The sequence below is a fragment of the Neodiprion pinetum genome, chromosome 2, assembly GCF_021155775.2.
Source record: "Neodiprion pinetum isolate iyNeoPine1 chromosome 2, iyNeoPine1.2, whole genome shotgun sequence".
NCBI classification, from domain to species: domain Eukaryota; kingdom Metazoa; phylum Arthropoda; class Insecta; order Hymenoptera; family Diprionidae; genus Neodiprion; species Neodiprion pinetum.
Window position 1 is genome coordinate 23,639,655 of NC_060233.1, and position 18,951 is coordinate 23,658,605.

The following is an 18,951-nucleotide window of genomic DNA, read 5'->3' on the forward strand; positions in this document are numbered from 1 at the left end:
GGGGCGGGGGCTTCGCCCCCCCCCCCCCCCCCCCCCCCCCCCCGAACCCCCCCGCTCCAGCGCCCTAACGCCACCGTTCTATACGTTTCAATTATTCAAAATAATTGTAGTGGTCGAACCTTGCGCAACTTAGTAGGAAAAATAGTATACGATACTCGTGCGCACGTAGGTCATCCCGCACGAGCGAAGCGGGAACGACCTGCTTTGCGCACTCGTAGCGTAATGTACTATTTCCTCATACAAAGATAAAATAGCCACACTTGATAATAAGCAGCACGGGTCAGTTAAAGAAATTTGTATCACTAACTTTAGGAAAACTTAATACCATAGACAAGCTCTCGCGTACCGAAACAACAGAGACAGCAAGTAGCATCCATGCCATTCAAAGTTGACGACACGGACATGGTTAGTAAAAAATTTTTTTATAAAGTAGTAACTATAGAGTGAACAGCGGGAGTCAGTATTGAGAAGGCATGCGTGTATCAAATATAAAAAAAGCATACAATATATATAAAGAATATATCAAATTTTCCGGAAAAACGGGCTTAGACCAATTGTTATTAAGCTAATCACTTCCCGTTGAAAAAACTGTTCTTCGAGGAAACCGCAGTTTTTACTGTCATGAGTCTGGCCAGAGAAAATGATTATTCCACGGAAGAGTGTACACTAGAGAAAAGGTTACTGAAAGCGCGGTATTTTTTCAGGAGTCGAGGTAAGCAGCAGATTTTGAAAGTGAATCAATTAGTTCTGGATGACCGTCCGTTGTCAGACGAAGAATTTACTCTTGTGATTGAGGACAATGACTTGGATGACACAGAAAAGGGAAGGCTACCACGTCGTCCATATAAAGTCGAAAAAAATGCTGCCCCTTAACCAGAACAAATACAAGTCATACTGCTGGCGATCGTGTAACAGATTTTGTAGAAATAGCGAATACCGCCAAATATAAGCAAGGTATTGGTCGTAAGCGTAAAGACTCCATCGTCGCATACCACACGGCAAAGGCCGACCAGAAGGAAATAGCAACAAACACCTACTGACACCTCCATCTAGTAAGAATCTTCAAATAGAACGTTTTCGTCTCTTGAGCACCCGATGTAAGAATGTATGTAGATGAATGTTTAGATGTTGGAATCTTACGCTGCCTATGGGAAGCCACGCAAGACGGGCAAAGCCGTCTAATGAATGATATGCGGATGTGCATATCATTAATTACGAGAAGTTCGTTGTTGGGAGATATAAATTCGAAAAACTGGTGATTTCGAAAAATTAACAACGGAGCCAGGAATCGAACCTGGCGTCTAGAGATGCTTGACCGGAGCCTTACTCCACTAGACCACCTAGCCGCCCTGACTCTGTTGTCGGTAATTTCTCTCTTCACCAGTGAGTATTCACACATACCAAGCACAAGAAAATAAATTTGAACTCACTGGTGAAGAGAGAAATTAACGACAACAGAGTCAGGCCGGCTAGGTGGTCTAGTGAAGTAAGGCTCCGGTCAAGTATCTCTAGACGACAGGTTCGATTCCTGGCTCCGTTGTTAATTTTTCGAAATCACCATTTTTACGAATTTATATCTCCCAGTAAGAATCTTCTTTTGGAACGTGCATGAGTTCAGTAACACCTCGTATATTGCTACAATAATCACTGATATGGATGTTCTATGCTTCGTTGAAACACGGTCCATGAAGCAAGTGGCTACAATATCAACGTGGCTAAGAAACTATAATTTGTTGTACACATACGCTGCAAACATTATAATAGGGACAGGATTAAAAGTGATATTATTATTGCGTTAAAGGTACGTAAATTTCATCAAGAAATAATTCGACTGCTTACCAAATTCTTGTTAGTCAAACTATCTGTGGGAAATTTTCAGACTATCGTAGCCGCGGTGTACTTTGACCTAAACATAAACTTTAACGCGATGCCTAGCAAGCTTTGATCACGCGTAGGAAAACATGTATCAAAAATATTCTTAGGTTCCTCATTTTGTAGAAGGCGACTTTCATTCTGGAACAGGGAAATCTGGCTACCTAAATAAAGGAAAATTTATTTAGAAGATTACCAGATTGTTTTGAACCAAACGCTCTCATAATCGTTAACGGTAAATATGTCGGTAGGACTCCAAGAATGTTAACGGTGCGAGCGACACTCGCCGGCACATAGGCAACTAAAGTTCCATCTGGGTGACTTACTACGTGTAAGATGCTACTTTGGCTGCCTATGTGCCGGTGAAGCGTTGTACGTTCGTTAACCTTCGAGGAATTCTCCCAGTATAAGTGACTTTCCTGGCCGGTTAACGCGCCAAGGATTTAAAGGCTCTAGTGTAACAGATTTAGCCATCTGCAATGCGAAATATTGATAACTGATCTTTTAAGTCCTCGATCTATCTACACTATCCAACCACTTGCCGATAGCTCTGAAAATAAATTGTCGCAATTATGATATCTCAAGAGTCTCTGCTTCCCGTAGGAAGTAGCTTCCTGAAATAGAAAGCGTACCTCAAAAATCAATGTGTTTTCTATACTCTTGAATCTACTCTACCGGAGCAATTATTGTCAGCTGTCAATCTAGATAACGTAGATGCGTGTTTCAAAGCGAGTGTAAAAGAAGTAGCTTTTAGTTTTGGTATGGACAAGACGTAATCTCAGAACGCATATTATAGAACCATGATATGACAAATCATGAAAGCGAAAGCAAAGAATAAAATAGAAGGATGCCGTAGAATATGCAAAAAATCGGGGGTTTGCGAAGCCGACAGATCAGCTTATAACAGTAATCAGAAAAATGAGAACAATTGCTGGGAAATAGGATATATTAATAAGACAAATCTATTACGGAATCTATTGCTAAGTGTCGAAAGAGCAAAGAATTATGAGCAGACGGTTAAACGCCTTTGATTTCAAAGAACGGTAATAAATACTATTAATAGATAGACGTGGTATTGTCACTTAGAATCATAACATCCAGAAAAAATGCTGGCGAACAAATTTTTATTGAGCAGTCTGCAAATATGTAAAATCGGAAACGTGCCCAGTCCTGACGGTATCTCAAGTGAGTTTTATGATAACCTTCTATTCAGGTAACACCCTACTTGAAGTTCTTCTTGAGTATGCTATACAAAAAAGGCGACGTTAACGATCTTGGGAGTATTGATGCATTTCGTTTGTAATTACCACAGTAAAAATATTCTTACAAATCTTTCAGGATCGCTAAGTAAAGTGGTTTGAAACTACAGAGACCTTGCCAGAGTTTCAATCAGGGTTCTGCAGAGGCAACGAATGTGCTGACAATTTATTGACCCTGATCTCTTTAGTCCAAATAAAATGAAATTAGCTAAATCACAATTTCCTCGCTTTCTTTATGAACTTATTGTTAGTTAGGGCATACGACTCAGAAAAACATGATCTACGATAGCATAAATTGTTAAGACTAGGTGTCAGCTTGAAATTCTATGAGTCTATAGAAACATCCACGGTAGAGTAACAATAGGCTCACGTAGTTCTGGCAGCGTAATAGAAAAAGTAAACCATACGGAATGCGTATTGCAGAGCTAAATACTCAGCCCCTTACTATTCTTCCTGTTCATCAGTGATTTTGAAAAATATTCTACTATAGTTGATAGGTTAGTACGGGGCATGTCGATAAACCATAAATTAAAAACTCAACCTTGGTTATGCCGATAACATGAGTTACTCTCTTTGCTGAAAACTCGCACAGCTTCAAAACGAAAATTAAGATACTAGAAAGTTACTGCAATGAGAACGGACTAACTTTCAATGTAAATAAATTCATTTAATAATCTTTCATCAAAGTAGGTATACGAAGTCGCAGTTGATCTCCTACATACGTGGGCCGTTGAAGCGATGAATACGACAAAAAAATATCATATACACAACAAAGGCAGACACTTGGCAAACTAAGGAATGTTTGTCTGCTCAACGCTCAAGTCATTAGTGTTTTATTCTATTCCGTTGAAATATAAGGGTTACAATACCTCAAAAAGATTGGTCACATTCGAGCCACGTATTGAAATTAGTTAGGGTTGAAAAATGTTGTCAATGCAAACAAATTTTACTCCCTTGAGAGTCACATTATTTGCAGCATTAAGAAGTCGATTCAGAGCACATGGTCATACGAATATGATCAAGTCATTGTGGTTAATTAAGAGACAGGTGTTGGTGTTTCAACCAACCGTATGACTATTCGATCAAAACTCGCAATAATCTTTGCTCAGAGATACATTGTATGTACTTGAATTTGCCATACTGTTGTCCCTTTTCATTGTATGCGACTAACCATGTTTGTATGTATGCAGTACCAATATCATATGCTGATGACGTGTTCACCGTATTATACGGATGGATAAATCTGAAATATGCCTGGCTGACTTAACTTTTACTCTCCATGTACTTAGCCTCTTCACGTGTCTTTGACTGGCCTGATCAAGTTAACAGTATCAAAAGCAGCAGCAGCATACTAGATAAACTAATTTGCGATACATTTAAGACTGACACAAATGTTATACATAATCGGGTAGTGCAATTGAACGATATGCATGGTTGTAGAGAAAAAAATAACTACCTTGAATCTGGAGTAATTTGTCGAGAAGAATGTGATTCTTCAAAAATATAAGCTACAAATGATAACCTCAGACCGGCATAGGTTGGGAAGGATGGAAAAAAGCCTTTAAGTGTATCAGAATCCAGCCTGAAACGATACTTTGAATGTGTATCGTTTCGTTAGCGCCTCTATTTGTACCCTAAAACTCTGGCGCAATCCGGTTAATAATAGATAAACACGGCAGAATCATTCTTCACAGCACAATTCACAGACTTTAGCTAGAAGAATTCAGCGAGGTATGTTGGTTCCTGACATCGAGAAGGGTTATTAATTTTTTTGCAGAATGCCTGCCCTATGCAAGTCTAAGATACTTTCTATTCAATCTGACTTCTGATGCAACTAGTTTTGAGGAATTGTTTCTACTCATGCTTCTCTCGACCAATATAATTGCTATAAGAATATTGTGAAGATTCTTTCAGCAGGCGTTGGAAGTCTATTCGTCAACAACTCATAGTCAGTAACAGGATGATAACCCTAACACTAATTTCTAATCTATAAGCTTACGTTTATCTAGGTCAACATGGTCCTTATTTGTACCGTCCAATAGGCCTCGGCAAATTGAATAACATACACACTTTTCAATTATTCAATGTCGACGACAAATGTCAAAAATCCCGTCGTTCCATATCGTAATAGGAATTGCTTGAGTTTTTCACCGTATAGAGTTTTTGATATTGTCGGTAGATTGAGAATTGTTTTCAATATAGCAAACTGCTCATGGCACTGAGATATTAAGAGATTCATGAGTGCGGAACAAGTAGGGATACCAAGTTTCCCAAGGACTTAAAAGTTTTATGCTTCATCATTAGTTTAGTGTTATTCTTTCAAAACAACGAAAAAGCCTATGAAAGTGTTCGTAAGATTCATGACATAGAAAGTAGTTTTTGTTCTTTTCAATTTCTTGAGAAATTGTTGAAAATATGTTTTTAGCAAGTATATTTTGAAACAACACGAATTGAAGGATACTACACTTGGGCAATACATGAATCGAAAAATATGAAACTTATCACAAAGTGTTATGGCTCTCTCGGACCACATGTGGAAGAATAATGTAAAAAATTCTGGCTCGTCAGGTCCATGAATAGTTCAACTCAACAATAATGATGATCACTCGGTAATTGAAATATTCTTGTAAATATTGAGTTTCTTTTTTTTTAAGAAGATATTTCATTCAAATCATAATCGTTGTTTGACTTCGCTGTGTTTAAATCTTTTTAAAAGTTTTACTAATTATGTTTACTTACTCAGATGCAGTTGAATTGGCCAATGGCATGTTACTGATACTCGTGTAATTTGTTAGTCTTCGAACGTGGAGAGTAAATTTTGCCTTGAAAGATGGCTCGTCAAAGCAAGGGAATGCCTGTCTTGCGTACGTAGATTGAAATTGAGTGGCAGCTAGCCATCTGAAAAATAGACTTGCAATAAACATTCATTCTTGATGCTTTATCGTTAGTTTAAAAATGAATGCCATACAGTGAATTTTTGCAGGATCGGCCCCAATTTTCTGGAATGGTCATATATTCTTACATGAATCTATTCGAGAACCGTGCGATATTGGAATAGGCCCTACAGGACTTTATCGTGGCAGAGAAAATGTTTCTATCATGAAATACTTGGATACAATACCTTGTTTCACCTTCAGCGTTGATGTATGAGCTTCGGTAAAATCCTTGCATATCATCGTCCAGAGTTCCCACGTAAATAATATCAATAACGATAGACGTTCCAGCTGCCAATGCTGTTTCAAGTATAATCGTGTACTTATGGGTAGTCGAGTTGTAAGTCGTGTTAGAAATTATGAGGGATGAGGAGTTCGCCGCCACCGAAACGTTGGTTATGGTGATTTCGTAGTACTGCAGTACGATTTTGTTAGTTTGCTCGACGACATTCGCTGCGATCTGTACACTCCCGTCGAATGTGAAATTATCCTCCACAAGATAAGGGGATAGGTAAATTTCATAAGTGGTTGGATAAATTGTTGTTGGTAGACGATAATCATCCATAGTTTCATACTGTTCGGAGAGCCAGGTAGAAATGACGGCTGCGTGTTCTTCATACCAATTCAGTTCATATTGAGCAAGAGTAAGCTGGGATGACAAGCTACTTGATATCGTCGTCAAGTTGTCGGCATGAGTTTCGATAATGCTAGAAAACTGAAACAAACCGATACAACATTAAATTGGGTTGATACCTCAAAAAATGACACAGCTGAAATTGTTTTTCCGTAAAATACTGAAAAAATTCATTTTAGTATACTTTGAAGCTTTGCTCAACAATGTTAGCCACATACCTTGTCCAAAAGCTCCTGAGTGGACAATCTCTGAGACGCACCAGACAAAATGCTTGAAACGTAGCTTAAACTACCATAGCTAAAACAAAGTAGAAGCAAATGTGATAAACTTGTCATTACAATGACAAAATGGCTCTCAATAAAATTTTGTCCCATCAATGACATTGTTCAAAGAGAACGCACTAGGATTCAACGTCTGCGTAATAATCAGCTACAAAGTCCAGCGTTGCGTTTACGCCTTCCAGTCCACCATAAGTGTAGACCGCAGCGTATACCGTCGACATATCCTGAGCTCTGATTCCGCGTTCTTCTTCAAGAAGATAGTGCAGATAGTCGTAGAGAATAGTATAGTTTCTAGAACAGCCGAGTGATTGAAGTATGACTATCTGTTCCGCTGCAACATTTGCCAGGGAATATTGATTCCAGAGAAAGTACCAGTCGTCTGATGTTCCGTGCTTGATGGCGGTACAATACACGGCAGTCCGCTGGTTTGGAGAAACCCTGAGCGAAAATAGTCCATGTTGAATACGATATAACACGGTGGTTCCAATTCTCGTTAATTTTCATGTGAACGTTTAAGTTTGAAAATTGAATCTCTTCTTTCTACACACAATTCAGATTCGGTAGCTGACAAATTTCGAAATAATATTGCATGATCAGAGATTGAAGATTATTAATCAGGCCAATTTTTGCATAGGAGCTGAGTTTTCAATACATTTCAGTAGGCATTTAAAATGAGTAACAGCTATTTAAAAATTTTCTTGCGCGCTAAAATATTTTTTTTTCCCGGAACGACTCGATCTTATCCATCGCAGTGTGGAGGAGCGTGATATCTCAAATTGTGCTAGAAGATCGTGACATCTCAAATAGTGGAAGAAGAACATGAAATCTCGACCAAAATCAAATTTTTTGTTGATACGGTACTGGAAATTTGGATGTATGAATTATGCCAAGCATCTTTTTCCAATAGATTCAAAAATTGCTTCAATGATTTTCTCATTTATTTAGCTTTCATAATGAGGAATCAGAAACTTTCACATAAAATCGAACAAACAAAATTCTTCAATTCTAATATGTTAATTACATTGAATTTTTCAATTTATAAAATGAAGACAAAAATTATATACATTGCAGAATGGGAATGATTTTTACATTGGGATTACAGAATGGTCAGAAGCTTTCACATAAAATCGAACTCATTACGAAGACCAAATAAGTAAGAAAATGATTAAAACACTTATTGAATCTGTTGGAAAAAAATGCTTCATATAATTCATGCACTCAAAATTCGAGTGTTGTATCAATGAAACATTTGACCTCGGTCAAGATGCCCCGTTCTTCTTTCACTATTTGAGATGCGACGTTGTTTCATATTGCCGTCATTATGTGATGAATGATGATGAAATTTGAACTTTATTGCTAGGCGTGCTTTTGAGGAACGTTTCCTTTCAACTCAACTTTGTTTTTCTTTATCCTCATAATATATCTTATGGGAAAAAAGTTCCTTACGTGTTGGAAGTGTTTGCTTTATACGCGGCGAAATATTCAAGGGATTTCGAGATGCATTCCTCGTGCCCAAAATTGCAGACCCAGTCCAGAATTTGACGTCGGTTAAGCGTGTCCAACCAATCTTCCCCGGTCACGTCATCGAAGCCAAGTTCGTTATAAATGTTGTCGGTGAGAGTCAGGACGTGAGTCTATAATTAAGGAATTGTAAAACACATGTTTCAATTGACAGTGCATCTGTCACTGCCGAAAGGTGAAGATATGGGCGTACAAAATTGAAAAAATTATAACTGTAAGTTGACATAGGCTCCTTACCTGAAACAAGGCGTATATATCATCTTGTCCGAGAAAACGACGATCCAAGTAGTTCAATCCCGTGAAAAACGCCTTCCACGGGACGTAGTTACCTTCTTGCGCAAGGTATTGCGTTGCGGCCAAGGTAATTTCATAGCTGACATAGTCGGCTCTAGCGAGATTGAGGAGGTCGTCGACAATCTGGGCTCGATTCAGAACGTGGATTGTTTCAAAATCCGCGCTATTAAGTAGGTTCATGATCTTTGTCCACGATTCTACGTCATAGTTGACTCTATAGTAACCGGTCTCTTGAACGTTGAACAAAAGCCAGTCCGCAGTTCCGTTGTCCACTTGAATTGTCGCGGTTTCATTGCCCAGCCAGTACTTTGTTGATGTGTCGTTGAAGTTTGGCTCACTCGCAGTGATGTAACTTATCGGTACCCACCAGGTCAAGTTGGTAACAGAACTTTCTGTTCCCCGTAGTAAGAATCGTTCCTGAGATATCGTAGCGATTCCGGTGGATTGGTTAAGATTCACCGTGACAACAGGGTAACCTGCCTGCAATATCCAAGTGTCCAGAACAGTTTTTACGGTCTGATTGCCAAGGTCCACGTCATTGATATCAACTTGGTCCTGAATTGCCGCCCAAAGATTGTCCGGTTTGACATTGCCGTACAAACTGTTGAATAAATAACATACGTGAATACAGAATCAAAGCACATCTGCTGGCAAAAAGAGACATTCCACGCATCATGATCAAACATACTATGGAAGAATTGGCTTACTGAGCATCGATATATTCATGGAGAACCGCGTGCCAAACCGATTCCCCTAAAATAGTTTCAATCATCCTGATAATGCTGGCACCCTTATTGTACGAGATTGTGCTGAAGTGATTTGAAATCTCGGTGGGAGTCAACACTGAAGCGACCAGTGCATGCGCTGATTCTAAGGCATCATTGGCAAATACTACCTGATGTTGGTCGACTAAGAACTGATGTAGCAGATTCCATGACGATTCGACCTGTAAGCCATTTTTCAGTTCTAGTTTCCCTAAATGAGACTGCCTGCAAATCTAGTCAGATATTTCAGGCGAAGAAGAGTCAGCATATTGCTCAATATTAGGTTTACACTTACACTGTCAGTTGCCAAATATTGAAACCTTCTGGCAAAACCTTCATTAAGCCAAGCATAGTCCCACCACTCTAATGTGATAATGTTGCCGAACCACATGTGAGCTAGTTCGTGAGCCACGACGGTGGCAACTCTCGACTTGGCTGTGGCCGAGGAGTGGTTGGCGTCGTAAAGCATCGCAGTCTCACGATACGTAACCAAGCCCCAATTTTCCATAGCACCCCAAGAGAAGTCAGTTAAAGCTGCCATGTCCAGTTTGGCCAGAGGGTAGTCATGACCGGTTATTTCGGAAAAGTAAGCCAAAATTAGGGGACCTAAGCTGAGGGCGTACTCCGCTTGAGAAATGGCGTTCGGTCTCGCCCACGTGCTAAAATTCCCATCTGATGTTGTCAAGTTCTCGAAATCAGATACGAGAATGGCCAGAAGGTATGTAGACATTATTGGTGTTTCATCAAAGACATCCGTTATACGGCCATTGCTGGGACAAAAACGGATACGATAATAATTGTATTTGTTCTTAATTTTTAGATGCAGCTTCAATTTTATTTCTTGAGCCCCATAAAGGTTGTAGACTGTTATGAAATTTGGTAAAACTGTTTACCTCACTTCGGAAGCATTAACGATCGGCATGTTGCTGATCGCGTGATATTCTTCCGGTCTGTTAATGAGAATGTTAAATTTTGCCTTGAAAGCCGGCTCATCGAAACATGGAAATGCCTGTCTTGCGTAAGTTGGCTGAAACTGAGTGGTGGCGACCCACTTTGTAGTACCATTGGAATCGGTGTACGAGCTTCTGTAGAACCCGGTCATGTCATCGTTGAGTACGCCGACGTATAGAATCTTCAGGTATACCGATGAATTTGCTGTTAGAGAGCTTTCTAGTGTGAGTGTTAGGATGTCGGTAACCTCGTTCAAAGCTTGATCTGTAATATTTATGGTATTCGAGTTCTCTAAGGTAACCTCGATCCATGAAATGTTCAAGTCCTTCGCATGCAACGTTATCAAGTTCGTCTCTTCGATGACTTTCATCTCGATGTGTACAAACCCATCGAAAGTGAAGTTTCCGTCTTCGATGTAAGGTGCCAAAATAACCGTGTAATTCTCCGGTGACAAAGTGGTTGGCAATCGGTATTCCTCATCAGCACGGTCCTGAATTTGTCGGCTTTCAAATTTGGCAGCATGGTCCTCGACGTTGGGATAAGCCCATGTCGAAGCCAGCAACACCGCTACGGCAGCCACTACCACCGGAGTGGCTCTCATTCTGTAACGACCAGATTAATATAAGTTTCTTTAGTTCAGCAAACACCTGCTGCTCTTTCATTCTCTTGGACTACAATAGTCACTATCGTAAATTACGTGAGGATTGTTTGGTTACTGTTCAACGATGATGGTTCGATACTATATTAGTTTACGTAACAATTCGTTTAATTTATGGCAGGGAATGACAGAATAATACCTACAATATACGGTGGCGCGAGGTTTATCGGTGGATGATAAAGCTTTACTGTACTACGATTGTCCGACCAGAATGATTATTGGTTAAGTTGCGACTTCAATAGAGCTTCAATTCACAATTTTAAAATCGTTCGTAGAAATATCTAGCTAAAGTTGATTTCAGTTGTACTTTGTACATATGGGGCATTCCAAGTGAACTTCACCAACGCTCGACTTTATCATTCAAATTCAGCTCTCAATTTTTTTTTTTTTGGAATTCTATTAGCCCACAAGAAGACCTTGAATTTGTTTCTGGTTTTTTAAATGAAAGGGCTTGATTATCATTTCGAATCTCCTTTTTTAAAATCTGATAATTTTCAAGAGGACTTAGCGCATAAACATGAGGTAAGACATGAGAATTTGAATGAAACAAAATATTTAGTTTGGTTCAAAGTATCATGAACAAAAATGGCGAAAAAATGGAAAACCTCCCTGAAGATGATTTTTTTCCTTCTGAAGTAAGAAAAAGAAATAAGATTATTCATTAAGTAAATAATGATTGATTTGGGCCGTTTTTTTCTCATAAAACGGTGCATTCGTTACGAACATTGGAAAGTCGACAATATTCCGTGAAAGAGTGAATAACCCGCCTCGCATAACGTTAAGAGGATTAAGACCATTTATTTTATCTGGTAACATTTAAAAAAATTTTGAACCACCCTTGAACTTCGAGAATATTCAGTTAACTCTTGAAAACGTTCCGGTATTATTTAGAATTGTCGAAAATTCTCTGGTAACCTTTGAAAATGATCTACAATATTGTATAAACTTCAGGAATACTCTGGTTAATACCCTTGAAGAAGTTCTGATATCATCTTCAACCGTCAAGAATTCTGTACAAACTTTTGAAAATATTTTAAAATCTCACCAGATAAAATAGATTGAAATAACCTTTTTGCGTCAACCGAGACTGGTTCTTTTATGACATATCGTAAGATCTTGGGTCGATTCAGAAAAAAAAAATTTTTAACGCGAAACTGTTTGAATTCCGTACGAAATTGAGCACTGAATCTGAAAAAATGAGGTCGAGCGTAAGTCAATTTTAGCTGGAATGCCCTGTACTGAAGTTATCTGACTTGTGATTAATGAAGGTCGTGCCAGTATGAAATCATTCACTGAGATTTGTTTCATCCAGCTGCACATTGTCTGTAGCATTAGCTGTTGAATAATTACACAAATCTACGAAATGTAACTTTTAATTTCCCCCTTAGGTAACAATCCTTTTTTTTTAGGTATTTAGGTATGTCAAACTAAAATATAGCGCTTGTTTTTTACAGCGCATCCAGATTTATTTTTATACAAGATATGCATATTTAAAGATTTTTTTACTGTTTTTTCAAAAAATAAAATATAATGAACATGAAACTGAATGTTTAGCTATAAAGTAAACAGCATTGGTTTTAAACAAGACTTAAGAGACTAGATAAATCAAAAAGACCTATGATATCTTTATCTACTTTTTCCAAAACTCCTGTTCAATCTTTTTCTCTTGTACTTACATAGCTCTAAGTATGCTTAAAATCACCATAAACAATAACTAGTGAGGGCAGATGAATATTTAAATATCAACACTACCATTAATAAATATATTTAACATAGAAATCGAAAGGTAACTTTAGTAGTACTAAGAAAACAGAAAAAAAAACAATTCTCCGAAGATTTACGTGATAGAAGTTTTTAAATATTTTTTTTCACATATCCGTACCTCATACCTATCAAAATTACTACTTAGTTTTGTCGGGCAAAAATCATCGTAAGCCTATGTTACGGTGACAGTGAAAAGTCAATTGTAATGTCTAATGCGAGTTGACAACATCGCACATATCAATGAGAAATGTTGGCTATTCAACAACAAATTATATCAACGTACCTGGGACTAGCAAATTTATAATCGGAAATGGCAAATTCGAGGTGATTGTTATTACATTGTTAATATCTTATCGCATTATTAATACTTTTATCCCTACTCTATGCGTCACGATTCCGAGGCAAAAATGATTGAGCGTCAATGAGTCTGAAACATGTGAAGTGGACACTTGACTACTCAGATGATAACTATAATGTCTTTAGTTGTAATATCGTACTTTATTACTGCACAAAGTTGTCATAAGCTCACATCTGTTAATTCTCATTATTTTATCCCAATCCATCCAATCAAGGAACTTGTAAAGTGCAATCCGCGTCGTTGTGCTTTCCTGAAGCATGTCTAAATTCACAATTTTACAGAAATGCATATATTTTCTATCATTCTTGATCGCTCTTCATTTATACCATATGCGTCTTAATGGTTATTTTCATAAATGATCAGAATAATCTGAGGGGTTAAGCAAATATAGGTTTCTCAACTGGGCAATAAAATTTAAATGATAAGATACCACTGCACTTGTATTGTGGTGTATATTGTGAAGCTAAAGTAAAATAAAATGTAATTCGTCAAGAGTTTTGTGTTTCACCACATATAATTCAGTTCCTTGTAATATCTCATTTTAACACACGTTTATGGTGAATGAAATTTGGGGAAAGAATTAGTATTATTGTTTCCATTTTTTAACAACATTCTGGAATTTATTGTCTTTCAATTCAAAAATCAATCACCCAAAATATTTTATTGTTATACCTTACAGAAATTGATTATATATTATTCACTGGTACTGAGGAAAATCATGTAGTCTGATCAGATTTCATGAAACGTTCGTTCTCAAGTTTGTCTACTCCATTTAGGCGCAGGCCTGCAACTACGTTTGTCTGTCCATTGAAATTACGGGGACGTATGAATAGTTATGAGCTCCCAATATTGACCTAAAACAGTGATTTTATCAGCCTTGATATCGGGCCATCATTTCTGGTCACTTGTGATCTCGACTTCATATTTATTTTTGATATAAGGTCACTTTTTATAACCGTTTGTATAGAACCATTTCGTATTATTGTTTCTAGAGGTTTTAATAACTTATGATGTGGAATATTTTTAGAAGCACACGAAATATTATTTTGTCGGTTAAGATAATTGCAAAAACCGCGCATATACTCCATAATTGAAGAGGAGTACTAAAGAAGGCCCATTACGGAAAAGATGGCACTTTTTTAAAATTAAATATATTGTAACGGATTAAAAAAATTATTTTTGGAATAAAATGTTCCAGATTGACGAACTTTTTTTTGCCGATAATTTTATATGAATATTATCATTTGTAAATATTCAAGTCCGCACGTGAATTGGTTTGGATTCAGTTGTGCATTCATTAAATCGAATCTACAGCAATTTATGCGTTAAATTCGTCAACCAATTGAAAAAAATGGCATATCGAGAAAACCGTTGTGGTTCACAATACGATTCTTAACGGATTTTGACAAATTTCTTATAAATGGCTTAAAAGAAAGCTTCATTTTAGTTATTGAGCAAATTCTTCTGTATTCTAAATCGACTTCTAAGCAAGAGTAGTAATATACGCGCAGAAAGGTTACAAGAAAAAGGTTTTTCACTCTGTTAGTTCTTTTTCTTGACATGTGAAAAGAATTATTTACCAACAAGTAAAATAACTTTGAAATTTAATGTCATCTCAAAAATATTCTTCTCATTCCAAGCATGGTATCCATACGTGAAATGTTGCCACTTGGCGTGAAGGACGCAACGATAATGTTGATTACATTGGAGTAAATATGAATTTGAAGATATCTCTAAGTTTCACCTTACCTGTGGTGGTAAAAATCGGCCTATTTCACCGGTTGTTCTTCAATCATTTAATATACACCCTATATATTGAATACCCGGAATTTGATATGTACCAGGTCACACGGTTCACTGATGACTAGCCGTAACGTTGTTGGTCTATTTCACTACCGACTTAACTTAAATATGGCTAGGAGGGCACAAATAAAAAGGCTGCAAAATGATACGGAGATGAAAATAATACATATACTATGAGTGAGGCAAGTTTCGTCGATTATTGGTCAAAACATAACTATTTATTGGATTTTCGACCTTTCGGTCGGGCCCTGTCGATCATCTTCAGGCTACATAAATATATAAATGTTTAATTTTGTTTAATTTGATATACATGTGCTTGGATCTAGTTCGCATTTGTAAATCAACATTTGTTAATAACATAACCTAAATGTTCCTGCGTTATTAAGATTGAATAATATGGCAGTCAACTATGATAAAATAATATTTTATTAATCAAACATGTCCCCCTCAAAGAGGTTATGTGTACGCAGAAGGTATAGCGATTTGAATTTACAAAGTTATTGGTTAAAATGCATTTAGGAAATTGATAGTGACTTTAAAGTTATTTTAAGGTCGGTGAATGCTAAGATTACATAAATATAATCAGATTACCCTTTCGAAAATGATTTCTACGTCAAATTATAAAAAATTTCCGGTTGTAGAAAATTGTAGTATTTTTCGTAGAAAAGTACAAAATTCTACGAGAAATTAAATTATTAATCGTAGAAAATTGCATATTGAAAGTGGATTGACATTTTTTTCGTAGAATTTCATCGAAAACTACGCGGATTAGCGAAAAATTATGAATATCTACAACTTTTTGCGGAAGATAATTTCGATTTTGGACCCATACATTACGAATTCTTTACTTCGTAGAATTGCGTTGAAATTCGTAGGAAAGCACAATATTCTACAAAAAATTATGAAAATCTACAACTTAATACGAAAAGCAATGAAAATGACATACTCAAAGTAGATTTAATTTTGTATCCGTAGAATTTTGTAGCGAACTACGTGAATTAATAAAAAATTACTAATATCAACAACTTTTTATGAAAAATAATTTCATTTTTGGACCCAAAAATTACGAACTTTTCTGCGTGGAAACGCGTTGAATTTTGTAAAAAAGTACAAATTTCTACAAAATCTTATGAGAATCTACAATTTTCTATGAAAAAAAATTACAATTTTGAATCCAAATCGTCTGCTAAATGCCGCATCTCTCTCACAATGAAAATTTATTGCAAACAGTTTACGGGACAAAATTTGGTTCTGTATCCGAAGACTGATCTTCTCATTTTCTGAGTAAGATCTAAACGGATTTAGAGAATCTGTCGTATATTTTTGAACTCATCTCTTCTCAATTTGGTGAGTCTTATGAAAAAAAATACTTATTTAAAAATATGATGATCTATAAAGAATTATGAACTTTCACAGAAATTATGACCACATGATTACAGTGAAGTAAAAAAAAAACCCTACGATAAATTACGCAATACGATCATCTATGGAAAATTCTACCAGAAAACACGAACATGTTCCAAATGGCGTAGAAAATCGTAGAAAATTGTCAGAGAAGTAAAACATACTACGATAAGTGACGTAAATTTACGGTCATCTACGAGAAAGTCTACGACAAATACGAAAAAACTACGAAAGTGTTCCAAATGTCGTAGAAGAACGCAGAAAATTTTCGTAGTGTAAATTTGGCGTGAAAAATTTTTGCCAGGGTACTCACATTTTTTAACAACCTGTGCCTACTTACATGTTTCATTTGATTCAACTGTTTATGTCGACTTACAAATGTTTCCTCACAAATGTAAACTAGTTCCAAGCACATGCATGTTAAATTAAACACTTATGTATTTATGTAGCCTGAAGATGGTCGACGGAGCCCGGCCAAAACATCGGAACTTCAATAAATAGTCATGTTTTGACCAACAATCAACGAAACTTACGTCAATCACCCATCCTGCTCACGAAGTGTAATTCTATAGGTACTATGGTTGAAAGAGGCAGATAGCAAACAGTAATCGATTGCCGGACGATCACGTACCTGTCAGATCCGAGGTCTCTTCTCGGTCCTCCGATCGCAGCTCGTGATACCTAGTTTTATAACAGTCGCAACTATCTTATCTCGATAATGCGACTCTTTTTTCTCACCTAACGATTGTATGATTGTAATTTTCTAACATCCTCTAGAAACGCATATTGCACGATCGTTTTTATAACAGCTTCTGCAATGTTCACGATGTTCAATCACGTCGGTCAATGCTCTTGCCATTTTTTCTTCGTGTTAACGTGCATGATAGACTCTTCTTATTATTCATTATTAATCACCTCCTCTTACTGGAGTATCAGCTGCAGGATTATCTTGAACCTTAACCCCTTGAATCACTATCGTGCCGTTAATCATTATTGTACCGAGTCAACTTTTATCACAAGACAGTATTCTATGATTTTTGGGGTCGCTGATTATAAATCTGAAATCAGACATTGAAAATTCAAGATGGTGGATCCAATATAGCGGACGAAAATTTCAAATTTGATCAAACACGGTCAAAAAACTTTATGCAGGGTTTTTCGGGGTTGCTGATTGGATTCGCTATACTGAATTTTCGTCGAGTTATTTCCAGTTTATTTCCACTCATGGTTGCAAGATTTGATGCATTTGCTCGGATGATTAACATTATACATCGTGGTTATGTCATCGAGAGTATGAAATAAGTAGAGTTTGCTATTTCTGATAACAATAAAAAGTCTATAGAAATGCCGAAGCAATTAACCACCTATGAACTCAGTGCTATTCAATTTTTAGGATATTGCATGCGTTACTACAGCGAATTATTTCTGATTAGATCCATTAATTACAAAGATATGAGGACGTGGTTCGTATGAAACTAATCATCAAGAAATGTCGTTCAATCTAATTATTATGTCAACGTCATGTTTGGTATTTAAGAAACAGCAATATGAATTCTTTCGTGACATTGACATCCTTATCGATGTATCAGCCAGAGTTTGATTCGTCTTGTTATCATTTTGCAGGAGATACGTACGGCATTACGGTGCATTTTATCCGTGTAATCGGCTGCTTTCCCCTGTAATCCCCCCTGATATAAACGCAAAACTGGAACCGTTTAATGGTGAACAGGATTTGACGTGAGTGTACCCAAGAGAAACGTGGTCTTATTATGAACCTGCCGCTGTCAATATACATTTTGTCGGTCATTGGAAACAGAAGGTAATCTGAAGTATTTGTGTACCTTTGATTCTTTCACTTTATTTGACGTTCTTAGATCAGGGGTACAGTATCGTCTTTATCTCCATCTATTGATCGACTAAACGATTATGAAGAACAATAAAAATTCCCTGTACTCTAGTTATTTATTACATACATCTGCCGATAAGCCACCGAAACGTGGGTTTTCATAATTATATTATGTAGACGAGTTAATCGACCTTCTTTATTCATACAAAAGAGATTCTTTTCTTGGTATCCAATATCAACGATCAAAATTATCCATAGATGTTGACGTTTCAACCCTTTGGTGGCGGCCCAGCTCAGAACTATGACATTTATTGAAAACAACTTACGTTATACACAAACCATTTGAGTACAACTATAACAAAAAACAATGAATCAGTTTGGCCATTTGGTCCAACAATTATCAAGCAAAATAAGCGTTAAAAATAAAATAAACATTAAAGTCCAGCGGTCACCAATTTGACGTAAACGGACCACTCAGGGCCAATTTCTGAACCTACTTATGTATTTTAAATGTAAACAACCCCAAGGTTCGTTATGTATACCATATCGTGTGTGCAAGCCTAGGTCGTCGTCTGAAAGAAGGTTAGAACTATTAATCTCTCCGTCATT

The 18,951-nt window shown here is 36.9% G+C and overlaps 1 protein-coding gene across 2 annotated transcripts in view; it reads right to left on the reverse strand.

Moving 5' to 3' along the window:
• Positions 1-17,142, reverse strand: part of LOC124211096 (uncharacterized) — a 37,717-nt gene extending 20,575 nt beyond the window's left edge. The window contains exons 1-11 of one of the 2 annotated variants that reach the window (XM_046609813.2): positions 17,030-17,098; positions 15,039-15,227; positions 10,452-11,111; positions 9,854-10,328; positions 9,502-9,740; positions 8,738-9,395; positions 8,426-8,613; positions 7,100-7,417; positions 6,917-6,995; positions 6,253-6,779; positions 5,871-6,029 (exon numbers count right to left, since the gene is read on the reverse strand). In XM_046609813.2, the coding sequence (XP_046465769.1) occupies positions 5,871-6,029; positions 6,253-6,779; positions 6,917-6,995; positions 7,100-7,417; positions 8,426-8,613; positions 8,738-9,395; positions 9,502-9,740; positions 9,854-10,328; positions 10,452-11,110 (3,302 nt within the window). In that variant the 5' untranslated portion in view covers position 11,111; positions 15,039-15,227; positions 17,030-17,098. Of the gene's footprint in view, positions 1-5,870; positions 6,030-6,252; positions 6,780-6,916; positions 6,996-7,099; positions 7,418-8,425; positions 8,614-8,737; positions 9,396-9,501; positions 9,741-9,853; positions 10,329-10,451; positions 11,112-15,038; positions 15,228-17,029; positions 17,099-17,127 lie in introns of those variants that run through there. The other variant, XM_046609814.1, reaches the window with a different exon arrangement.
• Between the last annotated feature and the right edge of the window lie 1,809 nt (positions 17,143-18,951).